Raw genomic sequence first — 25,237 nt, 5'->3', positions numbered from 1 at the left:
CCTACTGTACTGGAGTGTGAGACCGGTCACGACCCACTGTATCCATACCACAGGCAGTTGTGACACCTTTAATTGGTGAGGACGGGCTCGTGGTAATGGCTGGAGCAGAATCAGTGGAATGGTACACATGATTTGATGCCATTCCATATACTCCGTTCCAGCCCCCCTCAGCAGCCTCCACTGATTTATACCACTATATTATTCTCTTAACTAACCCTGAATTTCTAATAAAATAAAATCATTCCCTACACTCACTACTCCCATCACCCCCACACAAAATACCACCCACTCCCCATTCCCGTCCAACCTCTCTGACCCTGTCAAACAAACTCTCCCTTTCTACGTCACACATTTCACAAAATAATCATACATGTTCAATTGTTTCCTCTACCATACAGCCATTACAGAGAAATGTGTCTTCCGCATTTAACCCAACCCCTCTGAATCAGAGAGGTGCGGGGGGCTGCCATAATCGACATCCACGTCTTTGGAGCCCGGGGAACAACTGCCTTGCTCAGGGGCAGAACAACAGAGTTTTACCTTGTCAGCTCGGGGATTCGATCCAGCAACCTTTCGGTTACCGGCCCAACGTTCTAACCACTAGGATACTTGCCGCCCACATTCCAGTACCATGTTTCCCTATACATTTCAAAGAGGAATTCCATCCCGTATGCTCTAATCTCAACCTACACAACATAACTTCCTCCCTTCTTTTCCCATTATATGACATTAACTCCAGTACAGATTTCCTTGTACTATAAAACACATCTGCCCTTAATAGTTTCCTCCTATTGTCACTGCCAGCAATCTAACCCCTTTTTCCAAATCAATGTTTTAATTTCCCCTCTACCCAACTGCAGCTGTATATCCACAATATTATTTTTCACTGCTCGTTTTGCTATTATATCTACTATATAATTTCCATTAACTCCTGTATGAACCATTTCTTTCTTTGCAACCCCAACAACAGCGTCATTCTTTCTATCCATAATTCCTCACGTTCTGACTTTCCGGATTTGAAACTACACAAAAGTGATGCAGAGTCCCAACATATTACTACTCTTTTTGGTTGCACGCCCTCTATCATTGCAATGCAAAAATGATCCAACCATTTCTGTTGAATATACAGATCAATCATTTGTTAGTCTCTTGCATAGATTAACACTGAACTCATGAATAAATACACCTGCTCCTGTCCTCCAATTCATGGGATCCTCTGAACCATATGTATACATTGGAAGGTAAGAATAAAACTGATTACTAATATATTGATCTACTTTTGTTCCTACATTATCTTCTTCACGCCACTGTTTCTTTTCTTCAATCAAAATCCATCAACCACGGTGGCACATTTTCTATTGCCACAGATGGCCCAATAACAAGGTCCCTGAGTCCATAGTCACCACCCTTTTCCCAATATCTGAGCCAAAACCCCTCTTGATATCGTTCATATTCCCAGCAGTCATCCAATATTGTCAGTGTAGGATGATCTACTGTACTACCCTTCAGTCTTGCCCAGTATGCCAGGGCTATCTTAACTCTTCTTAGGGATAGTGGCATTTCCCAAGTATCTACTTGTAAAGCCTCAGCCGGTGTAGTTTTAAATGCACCATTGCACATCCTGAGTGCCCTCGCTTGCATCCTATCAAGGCGCAACAGTGATGTAAAAGCCGCAGAACCGTATACAAAGCACCCGTAATCTATGGACGATCTCATCAAAGTACAATAAATATTCGGTAAAGATTGCCTATTTGCCTCCCAATCATGCCCAACTACTCTCCTCATAAGATTTTATACTTTCTTACATTTAGTGTCAATACATGTAATATGACGTCTCCATTTAAGCTTTTCATCAAACCATAGCCCCAAATACGTAAATTCTGTTACCCTTTCCATTCGTTCTTCATATAATTGAACACTGACACCTTCCTTTATCTTCTTGTTAGCGAACAACATGTGACAAGAGCACCTTGCATTTTCTCTATTACATAAGGAAAATGTCTTCCTCTTTTCCAAATGGCACCCTCATCTGCATATAAGGCCGCCCCTATACCCTGTCCGATATTCCCGAAGATATCATTGATCATCAACGTGAATAAAATAGGACCAATAGCACTACCCTGTGGGGTTCCATTTCCACCTCGCTTTCTCTTGATAACTCCGATCCCACCCTGACCTGGAAGGTTCGGTCAAACAAGAAATCCATAATCCAGTTGTACATTCTCCCACTAATACCCATTCCGTTCAAGTTAATCTGTAGACCTTCCCGCCACATTGTATAATTTACTTTTAATCCACTCTGGTATGGACTTAATAGACCCCTATGTTCCAGATAATACATGCCTACAATCAACTTTTCCATTAACGTACAGAGATTTGATGTAAGTGCAATAGGTCTATAACTAGTAGGACTGGATGGATCTTTACCAGGCTTCACAAAAGGCAACACCACAGCACATTTCCATCCTGATGGTAGCACTCTTGTCCGCCATATTTTGTTACATAAACTCAAAATCTTTCCCAAAACTTCTATAGGCAGATGTTTAAACATAATGTAGCCTCACCTGGAGCAGTGCAACCACACTCCTCCAAAGCCCTCGTTATTTCAAACATGGTGAATTCTGCAATCCAGTGATTCTCCTGAATCACACGCCTTACGGTATACATCTTCATGCATTCTTAGCTTTTCTTACTTACGTCTTCTACATTCATCACTTAGATTGTCAACTTTATGAACTGCTGCAAAAAACAGCCATTACATTTCCTCAGGTATCTGTACTGTCTTTCCTTCCCCATCATCCTCTTTAACAATTTCCACACATCCCCCAATTGTTTCCCTTCCTATAGAAGAACAGAATCCCTGCCATGCACCTTTCTTTGCATTCTTAATGACTTTCCAAGACTATCATGCTATCAAATGTAAAATTATTCTAGAAAGTTTTAAAAGCCTTATCACGATCAGGGAAACCAGTTCCCTTTTCTGAAAACATTCGTCAACGTCTATGCTGCACATAACTGGGAAATGATCAATGCCAATTGTGGATTCTATCTTCACATCCCACTCACATATACCAGAAATGGAGGAGGACGCCAATGTATGATCTAAACATGACGATGTACCTCTAGTCATATTTACCCATGTCCCCCGACCATCATTTAGACAAACTAGTCCCCTCCGCTCCATAAAATCTTCAACCATTAAACCATTGGCATCCGTGGCAGTGCTACCTCACAAGCTGATACGCGCATTGAAATCTACACACCATATCTCCTCATAACCTGAACTGGATTTCACAACTATGTCTAATTCACACACAGAATTGGGTTTACAAGGATTACAGTAATTAAACAACGTGATAATACCCCCTTCTCTACACATCTCCACCGCCACACAATCATGTTCTTTGAAACCATTAATCACTCTATGTGCTACACCTTCTTTGATAAATGTAGCACACCCACCACCCGAGCACTATCACTTCTCAGAGATAAACCCAGGTATGATATAATCGAACTGAGGTTTAAGCCATGTTTCTTGTATACACATAACGTCTGGTAAAACATCTAAATCATGTATATGAACAAAAATATTACTGAGTTACAGTTCACATAAGGAAATACGTACATTTTTATAAATTCATTAGGCCCTAATCTATGGATTTCACATGACTGGGCAGGGGCACAACCATGGGTGGGCCAGCATTTGTTTTTCCCACAAAAAAAATAAAAAATACCGAAATACTCATCAGCACCCCTTCAGACGATCCTGCAGGTGAAGAAGCCAGATGTGGATGTCCTGGGCTGGCGTGGTTACACGTGGACTGTGGTTGTGAGACCGGTTTGACATACTACCAAATTCTCTAAAAGGACGTTGGAGGTGGCTTATGGTAGAGAAATTAACATTCAATTCTCTGCCAACAGCTCTGGTGGACATTACTGCAGTCAGCATGCCAATTGCACGCTCCCTCAAAACTTGAGCCATCTGTGTTATTGTGTTGTGTGACAAAACTTCACATTTTAGAGTGGCCTTTTACTGTCTCCAGCACAAGGTGCACCTGTGTAATGATCCTGCTATTTAATCAGCTTCTTGATATGCCACACCTGTCAGGTGGATGGGTTAACTTGGAAAAGGAGAAATGCTCAATAACACGGATGTAAACAAATGTGTGCACAAAATTTGAGATAAATAAGCTTTTTGTGCGTATGGAACATTTCTGGGATATTTTATTTCAGCTCATGAAACATGGGACCAACATTTTACATGTTGGGTTTATATTTTTGTTCAGTATATACATGTCTTAAATGCTTGTTCATTGTCTATCAAACTCCTGGCGTTCCATTGGACAACAAGGAACACCATGATACTACTTATTATCCTGGTCATCCTTTGAATTTTGATTCAGCATTCGATGTATAATTTCTATAGTAACTTCAGAAATCCCCAGAATGTCTTTGGCTGCCTTCACTACTTCTTGTATTTGTGCAGTCCTGCTCGTATGTGGAGCAGTCATATTGATGCCCTACACATGAAGGCCAAGGAGTCCACAATATCTACTACCATGGTTTTTCACATCTCATTTTACCTTTGCACAGTGCACAAATTAGCAACATGCCCAATCTGTTGGCATTTAAAGCACCGAAGTGGAGGCCGCTGTTCGTCAAACGGGGACACTCTTTTCAAGCCACTTCGATAAAAAGTGATTTTCGTAGCAGATTAGGTTTTTTCCCCCTAACCTTTTCCCCAGTCTCTTAACCCGTTACGAAAAAGTAACTTCTGTATTGAAGTGGCATGAAGTGTGTTTCTCTCGTCCAATGAGTGAGTCTCCTAAATGGGTACCAAAGTAGGCTCTACATGTACACTAACTGCTGCAGGGAGGAATTCAAAATCGTTGACTCAATGTATACACCGATGAGATGCACGATCATGTTGTTCTGAAAAATGGATTCTAACTGATCATAATACTACTACATGTAATAACACGTTTTCTCCCATCCATTATTAACTGTGTTAGGCTAGCCTATTGTGTCTTGAAGCATTTGCATACGATCAGTCCTAGATATGTGTACACAAGTAAACGGTCAAGCTTTGATTTATTTATGCCTACTGCTCTTGCCATTATTTACATTTGAGTCATTTAGCAGATGCTCTTATCCAGAGTGACTTACAGTTAGTGCAACTGTACATTATTGCCATGAAGTCTGAGCCATTATGACACAGGAGATAGTGTTGGTGGTTCAAGCCCTGCTCCAACTATTCCCCCTCCATCACTGCAGTACACGCTGACAATCAAGAACATACAAATCCCTTCTCTCATATATTCAAAAGCTAGAGTCAAAGACAGTTCTTCACTACATGTGTTCATTCTTCCCCTCGCTGTAATACATGGGCCTTTTTATGCAGCAGAAATTGGGCTCAGCATCCCAATCCCAATCCAGTGCAGCAGCTCTGTAAATTAAATATATTATTCCTGGAACGTTCCCTCCTTGCCAGTGATAGTATAAAGATCCATTGCAGCAAGCCATCTGCCCTGCAATGCAGAGCCAGGGCTGCCAGACTGGCGGTGACAAGTAGCCCTGAGGGCTATCTCAACCCCCACACGACCCTGCGTTGAGTACTAATGATAGGAGTAATATAACCGCTTTTTGAGCCTGAATGGATCCACTGTTTCAAAATCCATCAAGGGGCCCTGGGTCTGAACTCCTCCCTGTGCAACTATACTTCCTGATGGGCCGACCCCAGGTGATGAGGGTAGGCAACAACACGTCTGCCACACTGATCGTCAACATGGGGACCCCACAGGGGTGTGTGCTCAGCCCCCTCCTGTACTCCCTGTTCACCCATGCATGGCCACGCACGACTCCAACTCAATCATCAAGTTTGCTGATGTCATGACAGTGGTATGCCTGATTACCAACAAGGACGACGACAACCTACAGTGAGGAGGTTAGAGCCCTGGCAGAGTGGTGCCAGGAAAATAACCTCTCCCTCAATGTAAAAACAGAGGAACTGATCGTGGACTACAGGAGTCAGAAGAGGGTGCCCGCCACCATCCACATCGATGGTGCAACAGCAGGGGGTCAAAAGCTTTACATTTTTTGGCGGACACATCAGTGAGGACCTGAAATGGTCCCACCCCACCAACAGTGTGGGGAAGAAGGCGCAACAGCGCCTCTATCCTCAGGTGGCTGAAGAAATTCAGCATGGCCCCTAAGACCCTCACAAACTTCTACAGATGTACCATTGAGTGCATTCTGTCGGAATGCACCGCCCTCAACAGAATGGCTCTGCGGTCAGCCCAGCGCATCACAGGGGGCATGCTGCCTGCCCTCTAGGACTCTTTACTCTGTGCATTTATAAACTGTATTCTCAACGTAGCTCATCCTAATCTACCTACTACTGTGCATACAAATTTTCTTTATCAAATTATGTCTATAAACACCACATATTTATATTCTGTATTCTCACTAATATATGTACTTTGGATTGTTCTTTTTTTTTGTTGATTATTTGTGTATTAGTATTCGCTAGACATTCTACTGCCCTGTTGGAGCTAGCAACATAAGCATTCTACTACCCTGTCGGAGCTAGCAACATAAGCATTCTACTACCCTGTCGGAGCTAGCAACATAAGCATTCTACTGCCCTGTCGGAGCTAGTAACATAAGCACTTCACTTCACCTGCTAGAACATCTGCAGATCTGTGTATGCAATCAATAAACTTTAATTCCATTTTTTGTAGCTGGGAAGGAAGGAAAAGTAGGCTACAGTTTAGCAGAGAAAAGACAACAACCGCTATTGAGCAAAAGCACCATCGTTTACTAAAATAAATTGAATTGTTTTATTGCCACATACACCGGATACTTGCAAGGAATACATTTTTTTTTACAGGGTACTTTACAGTACAACACAGCATGTGTTTGTGAATTGGGATACAGTATTGAAATAACATTCTTCCAACATTTAGAAAATTAAACAATGTGGCACCAGTACTTGCAACATCAACCTACAGAAATAACCAGAAAAGCAACTAACAAAGAGGTAGACCAACATCATAAAGACATGCTATAAAAAGGTATCATTGTGGTAAAGTGGACAAATAAGAAAGTCATTAAAAATGTAACATTTCTCTTCTCTAATCTGTATTCATACCGATAAATGCAGACAGTATCAACATACACAAATACAAGAACTGGTCTGCTAATTGAATGTGAGGTTGAATGAGGCAACACTTATCATACTGCATCATGGACATAATCTCCACAAACAATATTTCAACAAGGCACTAAACAAAACGGTCACATTTGGCCTTGCAGATGCTTGTCAGAACTGGTCCTGGTTTGATCACTGTACTTGACTGACTCCACCTTTCCTTGAATGAATCTGCCCTTGACCCACTTTCCACTCGCAAAATGTCAACAAAATGTTCACTGTCCCTAAATCAGTTTTCCCTCCTACTTACTACTACAGTATCAAAATAAGCTTTCTGAAAAGAATAAACATTTGGTTTGATGTCTGCACAAGGAGGCCTCTCCAAATACTTACAAATACAATTTTGTAAATCAAAGCAAGTGTGAACTGAACTGTTGTCAATATTGGGATCATAGACCATAGTGAAGCTACTATATAACCGTTTTGCTGAGGATTCAACACCAACCCACAGGTCTTTCTAGTAACTAATCCAGTTACAAGGACATCGTCAACTCCATCTGATGTGAACACTCCTCCTCCTCCCTCGCTCTCTCATCACTCCATCATAAAGGAGCCAAGCAGCAACGCCATCTGGTACCATATATAATTCCGCTGCTTATAGAATCCCGGCTTGAGCGTTCATGTATAGCTAAACAGTCAGTTCCTCTTTGTTCATACGACAGAACCAGGCACCTGTAGGTCGATGACATCACACAACCTGTGTGTGTGTAGTTCTTTAGTCCGTTTTAAGGTCATTGTGGGAAATTAAAATGAGCTCATGGCCATATTTTGTCAGTTAAAACACCTGTGTGTGCAGGTTTTACATTTTTTTTTAATTCGTAGATAAACTGATCACTCCCTATACTTTCAATGCATTTTTTTCACAAAAGGTAGGTAAACTGTTGCACCAAAAAAATAGCTGAGTCAACTTTGTTACCTTGCATTTGTCCTCTACTACACACTTTACACAGTGAACATGTCAAGCAGCAATATACAACTGTAAATTACAACATACCTCCCAGAGTAATAACCTAGAACCATTTGACTTCCATTAAAAAATTTCATAAGCCAATTTTGTTGTAAGAGCACAGTATTCTCCTACTTATCTAAAAAGGTTACATAAGGCCTGCAGAATTGAAACACTACCCCCTCTGGGTAGAGAGAACATTATACTGCTCCACTCAGGTCCATACAGTGCATTCGGAAATGATTCAGACCCCTTGACTTTTTCCACATTTTGTTACATTACAGCCTTATTCTAAAATTGATTACATCCTTTTTCCCCCTCATCAACCTACACACAATATCCCATAATGACAAATATCATATTTACATCGGTATTCAGACCCTTTGTTGAAGTACCTTTCGCAGCAATTACAGCCTCGCGTCTTCTTGGGTATGACACTACAAACTTGGCACACACGTATTTGTGGAGTTTCTCCTATTCTTCTCAGCAGATCCTCTCAGGCTCTGTCAGGTTGGATGGGGAGAGTCGCTGCACAGCTATTTTCAGGACTCTCCAGAGATGTTCGATTGGGTTCAAGTCCAGGCTCTGGCTGGGCCACTCAAGGACATTCAGAGACTTGTCCCGAAGCCACTCCTGTGTTGTCTTGGTTGTGTGCTTAGGGTTGTTGTGCTGTTAGAAGGTGAACCATCGCACCAGTCTGAGGTCCTGAGTGCTTTGGAGCACGTTTTCATCAATGATCTCTCTGTACTTTGATCCGTTCATCTTTCCCTCAATCCTGACTAGACTTCCAGTCCCTGCCACTAAAAAACATCCCCACAGCATGATGTTGCCACCACCATGCTTCACCGTAGGGATGGTGCCAGGTTTCCTCGAGATGGGATGCTTGGCATTAAGGCCAAAGAGTTCAATCAGACCAGAGAATCTTGTTTCTCATTGTCTGAGAGTCCTTTAGGTGCATTTTGGCAAACTCCAAGCGGGCTGTCACGTGCCTTTTACTGAGAAGTGGCTTCCGTCTGGCCACTCCACCACAAAGGCGGAGTCTGGCCCTTCTCCCCCGATTGCTCAGTTTGGCCGGGCGGACAGCTCTAGGAAGAGTCTTGGCGGTTCCAAACTTCTTCCATTGAAGAATGATGGAGGCCACTGTGTTCTTGGGGACCTTCAATGCTGCAGACATTTTCTGGTTCCCTTCCCCAGATCTGTGCCTTGACACAATCCTGTCTCGGAGCTCTACGGACAATTCCGGAACTCATGGCTTTGTTTTTGCTCTGACATGCACTGTCAACTGTGGGACCTTATATAAACAGGTGTGTGCCTTTCCAAATCATGTCCAATTGAATTTACCACAGGTGGACCAACCAAGTTCTAGAAATATCTCAAGGATGATCAATGGAAACAGGATGCACCTGAGCTTAAGTTCGGGTCTCATAGCAAAGGGCATGACTTTTTTCTCCCCAATTTCTTGGTATCCAATTGGTAGTCAATTGGTAGTCGCTGCAACTCCCGTAAGGACTCGGGAGAGGCGAAGTTCGAGAACCGTGCGCTCTCTGAAACACAACCCAACCAAGCCGCACTGCTTCTTGGCACAATGCCCACTTAAACCGGAAGCCAGCCGCACCAATGTGTCAGAGTGCGCGATGGGACAAAGACATCCCTGCCGGCCAACTCTCCCCTAACGCGGACGACGCTGGGCCAAGTGTGCGCCGCCCCATGGGTCTCCCGGTCGCAGTCGGCTGAGACAGAGCCTGGACTCGAACCCAGAATCTCTAGTGGCACAGCTAGCACTGCGATGCAGTGCCTTAGACCACTGGACCACTCGGGAGGCCAGGGTATGAATACTTATGTAATAAGGTATTTCTGTTTTTTTAAAACCTGTTTTCACTTTGTCATTATGGGGTATTGTTTGTAGATTGATGAGGAAAAACTGTAATTGAATACATGTTATAATAAGGCTGTAACATGTGGGAAAAGGAAGGGGTCTGAACACTTTCCAAATGCACTGTATATCCTCCTCTTCTCAAAAACATGTTGACATGAGCCTCAGGTCACCTCCTTCCTTTAACACTAGGGGGAGCAGTCTCACATGTCCGCTCCCCCTGGAGGCTAGCGTTTGATCACCACCTGCTCGTAGGGCCCAGCCCCAACCCTGAAAGAGAACACCAGACATAACACATGTTATCTCACCAGCCAAAACTCACACAAACAAGTGAAAGGGCATTACTGAACAACTCTTCACGACCAACAAAAAGTCTATCAATCACATATTCTTTAACTATCGATTGGCCCTTGTGCAGTTAAAAAAAAGTGAAATATCAGTGTCTGCTGTTATGTCATTCTATTTCTATGGTGTCACCCACTTCTGATGCATTAGGTAATGATGTCACCAACCTGGTGTGCTGGCTGCCCAGCGCCGTGCTTCCACCAGGACCAACAAACAGCTTGAGCCCCTCCTCTGTAACACGCACAAACAAGTAAGTTACTGTCAATCAACGCAAGGTCGCAGCGCTGCGAAAACTGCTTAGGAACCAACAATGAGCCATCTAAAAATAAGTGGTTATTGACAAGAGTATTATTCACAATGAGAAAGAGGAATGGCATAGAGGGACTTTGCTTTAGCAGCAAAGAACTAGAAATGTGTCACTTCAAATGTCAAATATAGTAATCTGTTAACCCATTAGTCTAATCCATGTCTAAACCAGGGGAGGGGGTTTCTACTACACTATAATGAATTGTTTTAATAAGGTCATACCAAGGATCATTTTGCTATTTGATTTGGAATTTTAAGACCCCTTGATGTATCGAAGAAAAAAAAGACAATTATTTTATGGAAAATCTGATTTGGCCTTACTGCCATTAGCCCATACAAACGCATTGAATAACAGATTCACTACATGGAACAGAGAGTCCCCCCCAAGAAAAATCTAAAGGAAGTTTGTTCTGAAGTGTCTGTCCTATATGTGACAGAATCCTGACTTAATGAAGTGGTGATTAAAGAGCTCAGCCATGTGCTTCTTCTCTTAACAACCACATCATCAATTTAAAGGGACATGTGCAGCTGTGAAGAGGAGGGTTTATTCTCCAGGTCTTTAACTGTTTTCCTGAACTTCTTGGGGTTAGACCCACAGAGAGAACTGCTCCTTAGAGTAACTTCCTTTGGCCTTCCGGATAGCCTGAGTGCACTTGTTTCTCATTTGCCTGAACAGAGCCAGTCAGCCTGAGTATGGGTGTCCCGAGCCATTCGGCAAATGGAATTCTTGAGGTGGAGTAACTCTGCAAGATCACGGTCGAACCAGGGGCTGAACCTGATTTTAATTCCCATTTTCTTTATGGGGGCGTGTTTGTTAACAATAACATTGAAAATATCAAAAAAGAAGGTTCAAGTGTCTTCGACAGAGGGGATCGAGCTGATTCTATACCAATTTACAGAGGCCAGGTCATGAAGGAAGGCTTGCTCATTAAAACATTTTTTTTTCTCCAAGAGTCAAATCAAATCAGGACAGGTTGTTTCACTGAGCAGCCATTACTAATACAGGTTGTAAAGCAGTGATCACTAAGGTCATTACAGAAAACACCAAACTGATACCTATCAGGATTATTTGTGAGGATAACATCGAGGAGAGTAGCCTTTTCTGGGTGTTTGGAGTCATACCTTGTGGGATTGGTAATAATCTGAGAGATTTATGGAGTCCCATTGCTTTAGGACTTGGTCAGGTGGTTTAAGCATGTCCCAGTTTAGGTCACCTAGCAGGACAAATTCAGACGTAGTGTAAGGGGCCAGGAGAGAGTTTAGGGCAGGTAGGGTACAGGCCGGTGCTGATGGAGTACGATAGCACCCAGCAACAGTCAACAAAGAGCTATTTGAAAGTTTAATGCTTAAAACCAGCAAATCAAATTATTGGGGACAGACTTGGTGGAGACAACCGAGCACTGAAGGTGATCCTTGGTAAAGATTGCCACGCCCCCACTGAGCTAAGCCTAACCCTATCCCCTGAACTAAAGCCTGGGCTTGTGAGCGTACCCTCAGTGCTGGAGTCCAGTAGGCCGTGGCTGAAGTCCTGGCTCTGGAGGATCTTATCCACGATGTCGTCCGCATCCACCCGGGTAGCATCCACTCTCTTCAGCTGAGACTCCACTGAGTTCTGCTTCATCAGATGCCTAAGGCACACACGTAAGAAGAAAAAAAAAGCACTGGTGGATGAGATGGAAAGAAAGACTCCTGTTGATTACATTGGGATACTCATCTCTGACCTTTCAACAAAGTATGTGAATATTACCTGCTCAGTCTCTCTGAGGCAGAGCTCTTTGCGGGGGTGGGGGGATGTTCACGCATGGGGGAGTAGGCACAGGTGACAGAGACCGGGGGTGTAGAGCGGGCCTCCTTCTCCCCCTTCTCAGTCCCCCGGTCCTCGCTGGGTTCAGGAATGCTTGCAATGCCCGTCGAGGCGGAGCCTGCTGAGGGGTTCCTCTTGTGCGTGAGCTCTGATAGGCTGGAAGAGCGCGAGTGACCTGTGCTGTAGCCTATGAGGAACGAGTTGGTAATGTTACCCTCCACACAACAGAGACAGCCACAGATTTCACAACAAGAACCATAACTTTGACAGCAAGCTATAGCTTTTCAGACATTCATGCCTACTGTTCATATCTTATTTAGTTCATGACACAAGTCATAGCCTTTTCGCATCCATATTTGGTTCAGACTAGGCGTGTAGCTACCTGAGACTTTGGACTGTTGGCTGGCGTAGCTGGATGTTCTAGAATGGCCACATGCTCCCAGTTCATCAGGAACAGATGCACACTTCCCTGGGGGCTCTGAGCAGGAGGGAACAGCAGTACAATAATTTGACAATGTCAATACACAACCTCAGCACTAATGATTACTGATAAACAGGGTTTAATCCTGCAATCCTTGTAAATCAAAGTGTTATATGTACAGAGCCGGCGGGAGGTATGTGTGTGTGTACCTGGGACGGGGAGGCAGGGTGTTGGTGTGTGTGTGTGTCCTCCCTTCCTGTCTTCGTGGAGACACTCTGCCTCAGCCTGCTGAAGGCCCAGTTTCATGGCCGTGGACGGTGGCCTGCAGGGACATTGTCAGTCAGATTAACTGCTTTCACTGACCCGATCAGCTGCTTTACAAACAACACCATCTGTTCCAAACCTACTACTCCTTACCATGCATGGTTGTTGGTTGGTTTGAGTCTTTCATTTGTTTGTCCAAATGGTTATTTCAAAGTCAGTGGCTGAATTGAATACATGTTAATGTAACATCTAAAGCCATAATGTGACCCGTCCCTTTTGAATTGTATTTTTTTTGTGAAAGCAAAGTTCTTCTGTGGAACTGGAACACGTGAATCATATCCTATCAGAAGTGCTGATCTATTAGCAAGAGGTTTTTATGAGCCGTATATCCGGTTAGCTGAGCTTCACGTTCATCTTTAATAACCCCACTTTCACAACACAGGAAACCACCAGGTCTCACTTCTTTTATTTTTCTTAGATGAACGGGTCTAACTCAAGATTGGAGAGGGGGTGGACTCAAATGACATACAAGAGACCGAGAGACAGTGAAAGTGAGGGAGAAGAAGAGAGTGGGAGAGAGACATTTAAAAAGAGAGACACTGGGAGGAGAGAAAGTTAGTCAAAGGCCCAGCGCAGTCAAAATTCTGTTCTTGCTGATGAAACTAACAATGTAAAAGTGTGATTTAAAAATAATAATAATCTGTGTTATTTCCTGATTGTATTTTCAACCAGCAACTATCTACACAGGACCTTCTAATTCAGCCTGTTTGCATAGGCGGAAGTTTCGGCTTGCCCGGTGACGTCACCACGTCAAATCTTATTTGTCACATGTGCCGAATACAACAGGTGTAGACCTTACAGTGAAATGCTTACTTACAAGCCCTTAAACAACAATGCAGTTTTAAGAAAAATACGTGTCAAGTAAAAAAAATAGCACGGCAGTGAAATAACAATAGTGAGGCTATATACAGGAGGTACCGGTACAGAGTCAATGTGCAGGGGCACCGGGTGGTAAATTGGTTATTAATAGACCAATAAAGATTTTTTTATTTATTTATTAGGATCCCCATTAGCCGACGCCAATGGCGACAGCTAGTCTTAGTCTTACTGGTGTCCGACATATAACAAAAAATACATTACAGACAAAATACTTTATAACTAGCTGTTATTGGCAAATTTGTACATTTCCCCCTCCCTTCCACAGAGCTCTTACAATACTGCCAACACAAACATTGTGTGTGAGTCACATTCTGTAGGAGGAAAGCTCAGTAAAAGACACAGACACACTCTGTGGGGGACACCGGGGAGCACTGAGACACACCAGCACTTCATGATTGCATGAAAGCTTTCTCCCACAATCTCTCCACTGTGTCATCAGAGGCATTAGCCAAGGCAACCCTCCCACACTCCAACATTCACTGCATTAGTGAGGACTGATTCTAAGTCCATTTTCACCACCCCCCTCCATAGTAAAATTATACCTCAATACCACTGAGTACAATGTCCGGAGTCTGCTTGTTTGCCATTCTGGCTTGTCCTCCTCTGCGACTCTGTGCACTCAAGTTATCCCACTCTCAGACACAATATGTTTTTATTGTCTACTCTGAATGCTCAATAAAGGCTAACATAAAAGGCTCTGTAAACGTTATATTCCATTCGGTTTCCTCCACTGTGGGATTCAGACAATAGAGCATCGTGTTCCGAGAGAGGGAGAGAGTACAGGGGTGGTGCAGTAGAGTGTGATTCAGTGGGTGTGTTTGTTTACGTGTGTGTCCATAGTAAAGGCGCTGCCGGGAGTGTGTGGGCACGTCACGCTCAAATCAGTCGTTTCTAACAACAGAAGGCAGACAGAATCTGTGGGGAAGTTCTCTTATCATCAGCTTAGCATATCTAAACAACAGAACTGTTGCTATTCATTTTTCAACGGCAGAAGTTGGTTTGATTTGAGTCCACAAGTATAACTTAACTTGAAATTGTTCATGTGGTGCTGAGGAAACTGTGCCAACGCTTGAACTTTTACAAACACAGGACAGCAACTAACCCCGTGTTTCTGTGACACTGTTTCATAAAGCCACAGAGATAGCAGCAGTGTCTGGGTGTACTCAGAGACAGGATGCTGAATGCATATGTAGGTTGGTGGTTTGCTCTGTGTGTCTGTGGTCTGGCCAGATGCAGACTTCTGTCTGTCTGATCAATGTTTCCCACTTACCTTTACTGAATAATGGGCCAAAACTGCATTCATTTCCGATATGCTAATCCTGCAGTTGTAACACTGATCTAAAATCAGTGAAGTCCTCAAAACGTTTTGTGATCTAACCCACCAGAAGGGTTGAAAATAAACGGTAATGAAAGGTGCACTTACGTTTTAAAGCAGGGGTCCCCAGACATGAGCTGTGTACTAATGACAACCTGTGACAGAGGTGAAAAAAACATGTCAGCCCCCCCAAAAAATGCCACCACGGCTCATACACATCCACAGGCCCTATGAAATAGGATTAAGTGATCCTAGACCTGTGTCGAAGTACAAATTCTACCCGAAGCATGTACAATATACATTCATGACACAGGTACTTCTCCAATATCACAGGCTCAGAGGTGCCTGTCTGCACGTACATGTTAGAGCAGTCGCATCATTAGAATACCTAATCCTGAACCCTATGGAGTGGTATTACATACCCGTTAGGAACGGTTTACCCATACACATTAGTAAACATATGGTGACTAGGGGGGAGGACTGTGATTGCTAACCATGTGCTTACTTCCAAAGTGTGCCAATACTTGGGTATGTTGCCTATGACCCAATACTCTCACATGGTTCCCTTCCTGGTCTCCTCTCCCTCATGAACACTCATTAGTAACAGACTGGATAGCTGAAGTTGTGTAGGCTAATCAATGTATTTCTTTCATCTATCCAGTCCTTTAAGAGCAGTGATCCCGGTGTAGACAAGTAGGGCTCCTCATTGTAGAGTGATAGGACAGAGCCAAGTAGACTAGGGCAGAGAAGGACAGACTCCAGTGTCATACACACGTCCTATACAGTAGATGTTTTGGAGGCCTGTCTAACTGTACCTTGAGTATAGAGTTGTCCTGTCTGGAGTTCTTGGTGTCGTAACCCTCTAGTAAGCATCGGCGCGTTGTTCTGCCAGAGCCAGCAAACTCTGACAGGTTCAGGTCAGCAAAACCCAGCTACAGAAGAGAGAGAACAGATCTATTCAGGTTTACGGTAACCACTTGGCAACAGAGCCTCAGTTCCGTAGAGTTCTAATACAGAGCACTCTGTTTCAAACAATCACATCTGTAAGTAGCTATTGTAGTGGTCTTTAACCATTACATTTGTCAGCGGGTGATTGCAAGCAAACAACTCATGGTAATTGACCATTAACACATTTAGCACCTCCTGGCTTCCACGCATAGCCTATTGATGTAGACCTTTGGAACATCTAAAAAAAATAATTAAAGTCTAGTACTATATTTAATGTAATATAGCCTACACCTTCACAATAAATCCATTATATATTTTAGACAGGTCTAAAGAAGCATGATTTTTTTAAAACATAGTATACTCGTGAGTTGTCCTTATGTTAGGTTCTGATGTGGCTATGCCAAATCTGTGGGCTATACTAGTTAATTTAGCAGGCAAGATTTGCTTACAATTCCGTGGCATTATTTTATGTCATTTTATAGTTTAAAGAATACAATTGAACAGATCTGAATAAAATATAAATATTTTCTCCAAACGATTTGAGGGAGTGCGCACATGCGGCTATTCTGTGTTGAGGGGTTAACAAAGAAATAGATAATTAATAACTCTAAATGAAGCATATAGGAGCAACTTTCGTTGTTCTACAAACGTTAGGCTATATGTTTTGATTTTTAATAGATTGTAAGGCTGCATGACACGACTAATAAAGATTTGAAAAAAGTTGCTTGAAAGGCATGAGCTCTGCTTTGTTTTTTTTGCGCAGGCTGTACACACTTCATTAGTCTCTCATTCACAATTTGACAAGCACTTGATAATGCCTCGAATTTCACGGTGGCATCCCCTTTGTGGCCATAACGCAACCTAGTTGCCCCCGGAGTGCTACGTTGTGCTCTTCACCCCGAGTGCTGCGCGCTCCGAATAGCCTCTCACATCTCCATCACGTGATCGGGTCTTTCTCACAGGCTACAAGTGAAGACAGACATCGGGAAGGTAACTGCGCACGTCCTTATCCAATTCCGAGGTGCATATTGAAGATATTGGAAGAACTGTCCACATTTACTTTGTCAGCCAACTAGATGAATAGGCCTAACAAACAGCAAAAGCACTAGCCTATGTCAATCTACTATCATCATAGTACAAAAGTTGACCTATTCTGTGAGAGAAATAAATATTCCAAACATAGTCTGGGAACAGTTGTGGGATACAATAAATCCCAAATTAATACAACCACTAGCATAAATAAATTATTAGGCTATTTCTTCATATTATAAGCGCAGCAATGCGCACACGGCAGTAAACTATAAGCACGAATGTTCCATTAGCGGGAAAACACCATTATCAAAAGTGACCGCAAATGCGATTATGCATGCAATGGCAATTTCTTATGCTGGGTATCATTCACAAGTAATGATATATAATTCACGTGTGATAGGCTAACATTGTCACTCAGGCTATTCTTGATTTAATTTTGTACTAAATAATATAGGTGTGAAATTTGTTTTGATTTAGAATGGACCATTATCATGTACCTGTCTCGAAACAAGGGCAGCGCTTAAATAGCAAATGGAGGATGCTTTTCCTCTGGTTAATTTTCATGCCAGCCAGGTAGGCTATACTCCTGTTTCAAAGACAAACAATGCGCTTAATATTAGGAAAGTTGAGAAATAAATATAGTAGGCCTAGTCTATAGAAAGCTGATGGGATCCTCCTCTTTTTAGTAGAGGCCATCACTCTGTTTTCTCACGCAATTGCATAGCCTATTGAAATGTTGCACAACATGTGCTCATGGACTATCATGAGGTGTTTGATTAGATTTGCATTGATGTCAGAGTGATTAGAGGGACAAGAGTGCAGAGTACCAGGCAGTTAGCAAGTTTGGTAGGCTACTAATGACCATCAGCAGCATCAGAGCCAAGTCTAGGACCAAGGGGCTCCTTAACAGCTTCTACCCCCAAGCCATAAGACTGCTGGACAATTAATCAAAATGGCCACCTAGACTGTACACTGACACCCCCCCTCACTTTTTTCTTTTTACACTGCTGCTACTCGCTGTTTGTTATCTATAGTATGCATAGTCACTTTACAAATGACCTCGACTAACCTGTACCCCCGCACATTGACTCGGTACCGATACCCCCTGTAATAGCCTCACTATCGTTATGTCATTTTCTTGTGTTACTGACAAGTGATCGCCGGTGTGGCAGTAATACGGTCACCGCAACAGCTCTACTTTCAATGCACTTCCCTTTTAAGAATGAGTCATGCGGTAGTGACGTCATTCTTTAGTTACTGCCACATAAGGATTAATGACCGCTTAAGGACAGATAAGTGTTAAACAGCAATCAGTAACCAAAGACGGAAGTTCGCAGTAACAGGCTAACTATCCTCTTTAACCTCGCCTTTACAGACAACGGACAAATGACTTTCAGGCGGTGAATGACTAACTATAATTTGCATTATGATAAGAATGTTCTGTTGTGTATTTACTTTAAAATGTCCGCATGCCAAGATGGTCATTGACTGAATTCAAAAGCAAAAAGATTACCTTGGCAAAGGTCTTTCCACCCTTCATTTCCTAAAAAGATGAAAATAAATAGTTATCCATCAAACAAACAATCCTTGTGTGCTGCAAGTACATCGCCACTTTCGATCTCAAAACACAGATTTTGTAGCAAAAGTCTTAACAGCGATTGACATCTTGACAGCCTGTAGTTGACCAAGTAGACCAATTTTAGCAGTAGACCTATTAGTATACCTACCAGTAGCATACCTATTCTTGTCATCAATTGAACTTGACATAGCATTCACATGACTTTGACAGCACTGTTGTAGTGAGTCCTGTACCTTGCGCACAGACACCCGGCACACACAGGGGTCCAGTACTCCTGTCCCGGCGTTGGCACTCATCTTACACAGGAAGGAGAACCTCTTCCTCCAGCGCACACAGTTAGCCTGGACCTGCTCCCTGGAGAAGACACAGTTAGTAGCCGTACAATCAAAAAACACAACTGTCTTATTAATGGCTAAGATAAATCTAGGCTGTCAACAAAGAACACGGTCAATGAGAATATCATGTGTGCGACAGATGAGACGTGGAACATAAAAGCCTCCAAGTAAAAAAAAATAACAAACTTCCCCGTGCTCTTTCCCTTCCTATGGATTAGTCTCACATAAATAGATGTAGGCTAGGCTAAGTGAATTATAGATTTTGAAAGATGATGGCAGTGGTCTGCGCTTCTGGCCCCTCACAGTGACAGATGTAGGCTCCAGGAATGAAGAGCACTATGCATTGGCTCTTCAGAGCAAGTGATATGTAAGGTGCTTCAGCATTAATGCAGGTGGAAAAAAACGTAGTTGTATTCACGCATGACTAAGTCGCTTTGGATAAAAGCATCTGCTGAATGGCATATATATGTACCATTCAAAAGTTCGGACACCTACTCATTCAAGGGTTTTTCTTGATTTTTTTTAACCATTTTCTACATTGTAGAATAATAGTGAAGACATCAAATCTATGAAATAACACATATGGAATCATGTAGTAACCCCCAAAAAAGTGTTAAACAAATCAAAAATATATTTTATATTCTTCAAAGTAGCCACTCTTTCCCTTGATTACAGCTTTGCACACTCTTGGCACGCTCTCAAACAGCGTCACCTGGAATGCTTTTCCAACAGCCTTGAAGGAGTTCTCACAATGCTGAGCACTTGTTGGCTGCTTTTCCTTCACTCTGCAGTCCAACTCATCCCAAACCATCCCAATTGGGTTGAGGTCAGGTGACAGGGGATGCCAGGTCATTTGATGCAGCACTCCATCACTCCCCATCTTGGTCAAATAGCCCTTACACAGCCTCGAGGTGTGTTATGGGTCCTTGTCCCTTTGAAAAACATTGATAGTCCCACTAAGTGCAAACCAGATGGGATGGCGTATCGCTGCAGAATGCTGTGTTAGCAATGCTGGTTAAGTGTGCCTTGAATTCTAAATAAATCACAGACAGTGTTACCAGGAAAGCAGCCCCACACCTCCTCCTCCATGCATCACATTGGGAACCACATATGCGAAGATCATCCGTTCACCTACTCTGCGTCTCACAAACACACGGCGGTTGGAACCAATAATCTCACATTTGGACTGGGACAGATTTCCACCAGTCTAATGTCCTTTGCTTGTGGTTCTTGTTCCAAGCAAGTCTTTTCTTCTTATTGTTGTCCTTTAGTAGTGGTTTCTTTGCAGCAATTCAACCACGAAGGCCTGATTCATGCAGTCTCCTCTGAACAGTTGATGTTGAGATATGTCCGTTACTTGAACTCTGTGAAGCATTTATTTGGGCTGCAATTTGAGGTGCAGTTAACTCTAACTTATCCTCTGCAGCAGAGGTAACTCTGGGTCTTCCTTTCCTGTGGTGGTCCTCATGAGAGCCAGTTTCATCATAGCGCTTAATGGCTTTTGCAACTGCAGTTGAAGAAACTCTTAACATTTTCTGGATTGACTGACCTTCATGTCTTAAAGTAATGATGGACTGTCAATTCTCTCATCTCCACAGAGGAACTGATGGTCGCTCTGTCAGAGCGACCATCGGGTTCTTGGTCACCTCCCTGACCAAGGGCCTTCTCCCCCGATTGCTCAGTTTGGCCGGGCAGCCAGCTCTAGGAAGAGTTTTGGGGGTTCCAAACTTCCATTTAAGAATGATGGAGGCCACTTTGCTCTTGGGGACCTTCAATGGGGCATAAATGTTTTGGTACTCTTCCCCAGATCTGTGCCTCGACACAATCCTGTCTTGGAGCTCTATGGACAATTCCTTCGACCTCATGGCTTGGTTTTTGCTCTGACATGCACTGTGAACTGTTGGACCTTATTTAGACAGGTGTGTGGCTTTACTAATTATATGCAATCAATTGAATTTACCACAGGTTTACTCCAATCAAGTTGCAAAAACATCTCAAGGATGATCAATGGAAACAGGATGCAGCAGAGATCAATTTTGAGTCTCATAGCAAAGGGTCTGAATACTTATGTAAATAAGGTATTTCTGTTTGAATTTCTAAAATCCTGTTTTCGCTGTCATTATGGGGTAAGAATATATATTTTTTAATACATTTTAGAATAAGGCTGTAACGTAACAACATGTGGAAAAAGTCAATGGGTCTGAATACTTTCTGAATTCACACACAATTCTCAACTGGGTAATGGTTAGACTTCCCTCACAGAACATTAGAGTTCAAGGAGAGGTCGAACAGACATCGGCTGTCGACCAAAGCAGACAGGTATTCTTGTGATTATTTAAAAGCCTTTTTACGTCACTCAGTGCTGCCTTTTCCATTCTTTCAACTCAATCACACATTCAGTGACTCTGAGGCTAATGTCCTGTCTGTGTGTGTGTTCGAATGAGCCTAAGGAAATGTATAATATTAATAGAGCAGCAAAAACATATTTTTTCTAAATAACAAGATACTCATTCAAAACCTCTTCACAGGTTAAAAATAACACGACAATGGCTTGAGTAATGGCTAGGTACAGTATGGTACGTTTACATAATTGGACAAATGCAGGCAGTTACTCTGGGAATGCCAACCGAGTCGAACATTAGGAGCTAGCACGTGCTCCAGTTGTGTCCACTACTTTCCAGAGACTGACTCATTTAAGTGCAGTCCTCCTCGTGCGGTTGAGTCGGTTGACATGTGAATCTCTTAAAATACCACAAGGAACCGTTAGAGCTGTTAGATCGGTTCTCTCTAGGGAAAACAATAGTCTGTGTGTTCAAATGCCACGGACAAAGTCCTATCCTGAATTCTGAGGAGGGGATGTTACAGGGTCTAAACAGGAAGGAATGGTGAATGGGTAACATGAGAGAAATGGATAACATGAGAGAACTCAGTTAGACGCTGTTAACGTGACTTGACTGATCCAATCTTTAACTGATTCAAAACGAGTTTTTAGCAAAATCTCCAAATGTAAAATCTCCAAATTTACCATGAAACCAGGGTTGGATTGGGTATGAATGATTTCCACGTTTTTGCAACTAGTCTGATCAATAAGACCCTAGCCAGTCTAAACTAGGAGATATTGGAATATCGGTTTTGACAAAATGATAAGCAAATACATTACTTTTGCTCCGCATTTCAGAGTGGAAAATGGAATCTAGGGAACGTTAAAACGTCTGGCAATTGAAGGTCAATATTAACGTTTATAAGGTAAGCTACATAAAATGTCAGATATCACAGATCAAGCAAGCCTCACACGTCTAGCCATGGTTGACAGTGGGCCTCGTGACTGGTGGGGTGTTGCTGTGTCAGTCACTCAGAACAATCAATCAGAAAGCAGTCAAAACAAGATGTCAGACGAATTACCATGGAAACTACATCAAAATAACAAAGAGGTAAAAATAACATACAATTTGGAATACTAGGCCACATATTGTATAACGTTAATAAATACAAAGAGACATTGTTAGCTATTAACTTACACACAGCACATTATTCACATGCAACGCACTGTATTCATGACTAAGGTAGTTAACTAGAGGGTGAAGTTAGTTAGCTAACTATAGCTGCTAGCTGTATCTGGCTACAATGCCACTATTGCCAGCAGTAATCGCTCTCACCTCTGTATGTTGCTTAAAATAGGAAAGGCGTTCTCTTACCGAGAGGACTCTTCTGTAAAGCCACGGTCTAGCAGTCGTACTTTGCAGAACAAGACCCCGTTAACAACTGGAACAGAAGATAGTTCGTCCAACTCGAAATCTACCTTAAATTTGAATTTCTTTTTCTTCATCATAATGAACGACATTATGCTAAAGTAACTTGGTAACTCTGTCGGTCGCTAGCCAGACAGACGGCGCCTAATTATAATAGTATCTGTAGCTAGCCAAAGGTCGAAATTCTTGACTGTCACTGCTCCCACTTGCCACTGACTGTCTGAGTTCATTTAGCGTTTGACGTTGAGTTCAAATACTTCACGCCCCCTTACCTATAGCCAGGGCTAATGAGTAACAGAGCGACCCCTAACTAGTTCACGGCGCAGTGAGTGTTAACACTACCGGCAAGCGACAATTTGAGAGGAGGCGTTCTAGTGCATGTTCAAAGAATGCAAGCAACAAGAGGTGGAGTTAGGGTAGAAAGCCCGTTTATTCTGTTACACTTCAAGGACCGGGTACTGCCAAATAAAGTAACCATAGGACACCAAATCAAATTTTATTGGTCACATACACATGGTTAGCAGATGTTATTGCGAGTGTAGCGAAATGCTTGTGCTTTTAGTTCCCGACAGTGTAGCAATATCTAACATGTAATCTAACAATTCCACAACAGCTACCTAATACTGTACACACAAATCTAAGTAAAGGACTGGAATAAGAATATATACATATAAATATATGGATGAGCAATGACAGAGCGTCATAGGCAAGATGCAATAGATGGTATAAAATACAGTATACACATATGAGATGAGTAATGCAAAATATGTAAACATTATTAAAGTGACTTGTGATCAATTTATTAAAGTTATGTCAAGTTTGTATTAGTGTTAGTGATGACTGTTTAACAGTCTGATAGAAGCTGTTTTTCAGTCTCTCGGGCCCAGCTTTGATGCATCTGTACTGATCTCGCGCCTTCTGGATGGTGGCGGGGTGAACAGGCAGTGGCTTGGGTGGTTGTTGTCCTTGATGATCTTTTTTGCCTTCCTGTGATATCGGGTGCTGTACGTGTCCTGTAGGACAGGTAGTTTACCCCCGGTGATGCGTTGTGCCGACCGCACCACCCTCTGGAGAGCCTTGCATTTGTGGGTGGTGCAGTTGTCGTACCAGGCGGTGATGAAGCCCGACAGGATGCTCTCAATTGTGAATCAGTAAAAGTTTGTGAGGGTTTTATGTGCCAAGCCAAATTTCTTCAGCCTCCTGAGGTTGAAGAGGCGCTGTTGCGCCTTCTTCACCACACTGTCTGTGTGGGTGGACCATTTCAGTTTGTCCATGATGCGTACGCCGAGGAACTTAAAACTTTCCACTTTCTCCACTGCTGTCCCGTCGATGTGGATAGGGGTGTACTCCTTCTGCTGTTTCCTGACGTCCACGATTATATATGAATTATTATGTGAGGGCTTATGTACCGAAGCCTTTAAGATGTTATAACTGCCAGAGGTTTGGGCATGTGGCAACAGCCTGTAAAGAGAAAAAGAGGTGTGCCAGGTGTGGAGGGGAGCATGAGTATGGCAAGTGTGGGGAGGGTGTACAACCAAAGTGCTCATATTGTGGCATATAGTGGATGTGAGGCTATGAAGCAGGCAGTGGAGGTGCAACAAGTGAGAGTGGAGAGATGGGTGTCATGCTGAGGAAGTGAGGGTGCTCCAGGTACAGGGAGATACAGGTTCAAGGGAGAGATGGGTAGGAGCATCTAGACCGGGGATTACGGGGCAGGTAGGAGGCGATATGGTATACATAGATAAGAGAAAGCTGGTGACGTTCATAGCAGGAGCTATCAATAGCACTGCTAAAGTAGAGTCTAAAACCGAGACGATTCAGCCAGTAGTGGAAGTTGCTGGGAGACATCTGAGTGTGACAGGGTTGACATGGGAAGAGGTTCGAGATGATCTCAGTCAGCCGAGGGTGGAGTCATGTATTACTGGATCTTAGTTATGGTGGTAATACTACAATGGAATGCTCAAAGCCTGTTGGCTAATGAGCAGGAGTTCAAGCAGTTCATTGTAGATATGCAAGCTAAGCCTGATGTGATTTGTGTGCAGGAAACATGGCTCAAATCGACTGTGGAGTTTATCATACAGGGATATGTAGTGGTTTGGAGGGACAGAGATGTGGGGGGAGGGGGGGTGCCACCTTAATAAAGCAAGGACTTCCCTACAGGATGCTAGGCA

General features: G+C 42.9%; 1 protein-coding gene across 1 annotated transcript; it reads right to left on the bottom strand.

Moving 5' to 3' along the window:
• Window positions 1–6,815: 6,815 nt before the first annotated feature.
• On the bottom strand, window positions 6,816–23,424 carry LOC129824411 (EEIG family member 2-like). The gene is made up of 11 exons (XM_055884033.1): window positions 23,013–23,424; window positions 19,216–19,336; window positions 18,917–18,946; window positions 16,239–16,355; window positions 15,532–15,578; window positions 13,115–13,227; window positions 12,867–12,962; window positions 12,428–12,671; window positions 12,172–12,308; window positions 10,542–10,605; window positions 6,816–10,299 (listed from the first exon to the last, which is right to left on the bottom strand). The coding sequence occupies exons 1-11, from the start codon at window positions 23,156–23,158 to the stop codon at window positions 10,257–10,259; spliced, it is 1,158 nt and encodes a 385-aa protein (XP_055740008.1). The 5' UTR covers window positions 23,159–23,424; the 3' UTR covers window positions 6,816–10,256.
• Between the last annotated feature and the right edge of the window lie 1,813 nt (window positions 23,425–25,237).

The sequence above is a fragment of the Salvelinus fontinalis genome, chromosome 26 (genome assembly GCF_029448725.1).
Source record: "Salvelinus fontinalis isolate EN_2023a chromosome 26, ASM2944872v1, whole genome shotgun sequence".
Lineage (NCBI taxonomy): Eukaryota > Metazoa > Chordata > Actinopteri > Salmoniformes > Salmonidae > Salvelinus > Salvelinus fontinalis.
Note: the sequence above shows the minus strand (reverse complement) of the source record. Positions and strands in the feature narration are given on the sequence as shown.

Coding starts and splice junctions, on each gene's coding strand:
- LOC129824411 (XM_055884033.1), bottom strand. CDS start 23,158: ATGTCGTTCATTATGATGAAGAAAAAGAAATTCAAATTTAAGGTAGAT. Junction 18,947..19,215: donor GCCGGGTGTCTGTGCGCAAG/GTACAGGACTCA, acceptor TCATCTTTTTAG/GAAATGAAGGGTGGAAAGAC. Junction 10,300..10,541: donor CTGGGCAGCCAGCACACCAG/GTTGGTGACATC, acceptor GTTCTCTTTCAG/GGTTGGGGCTGGGCCCTACG.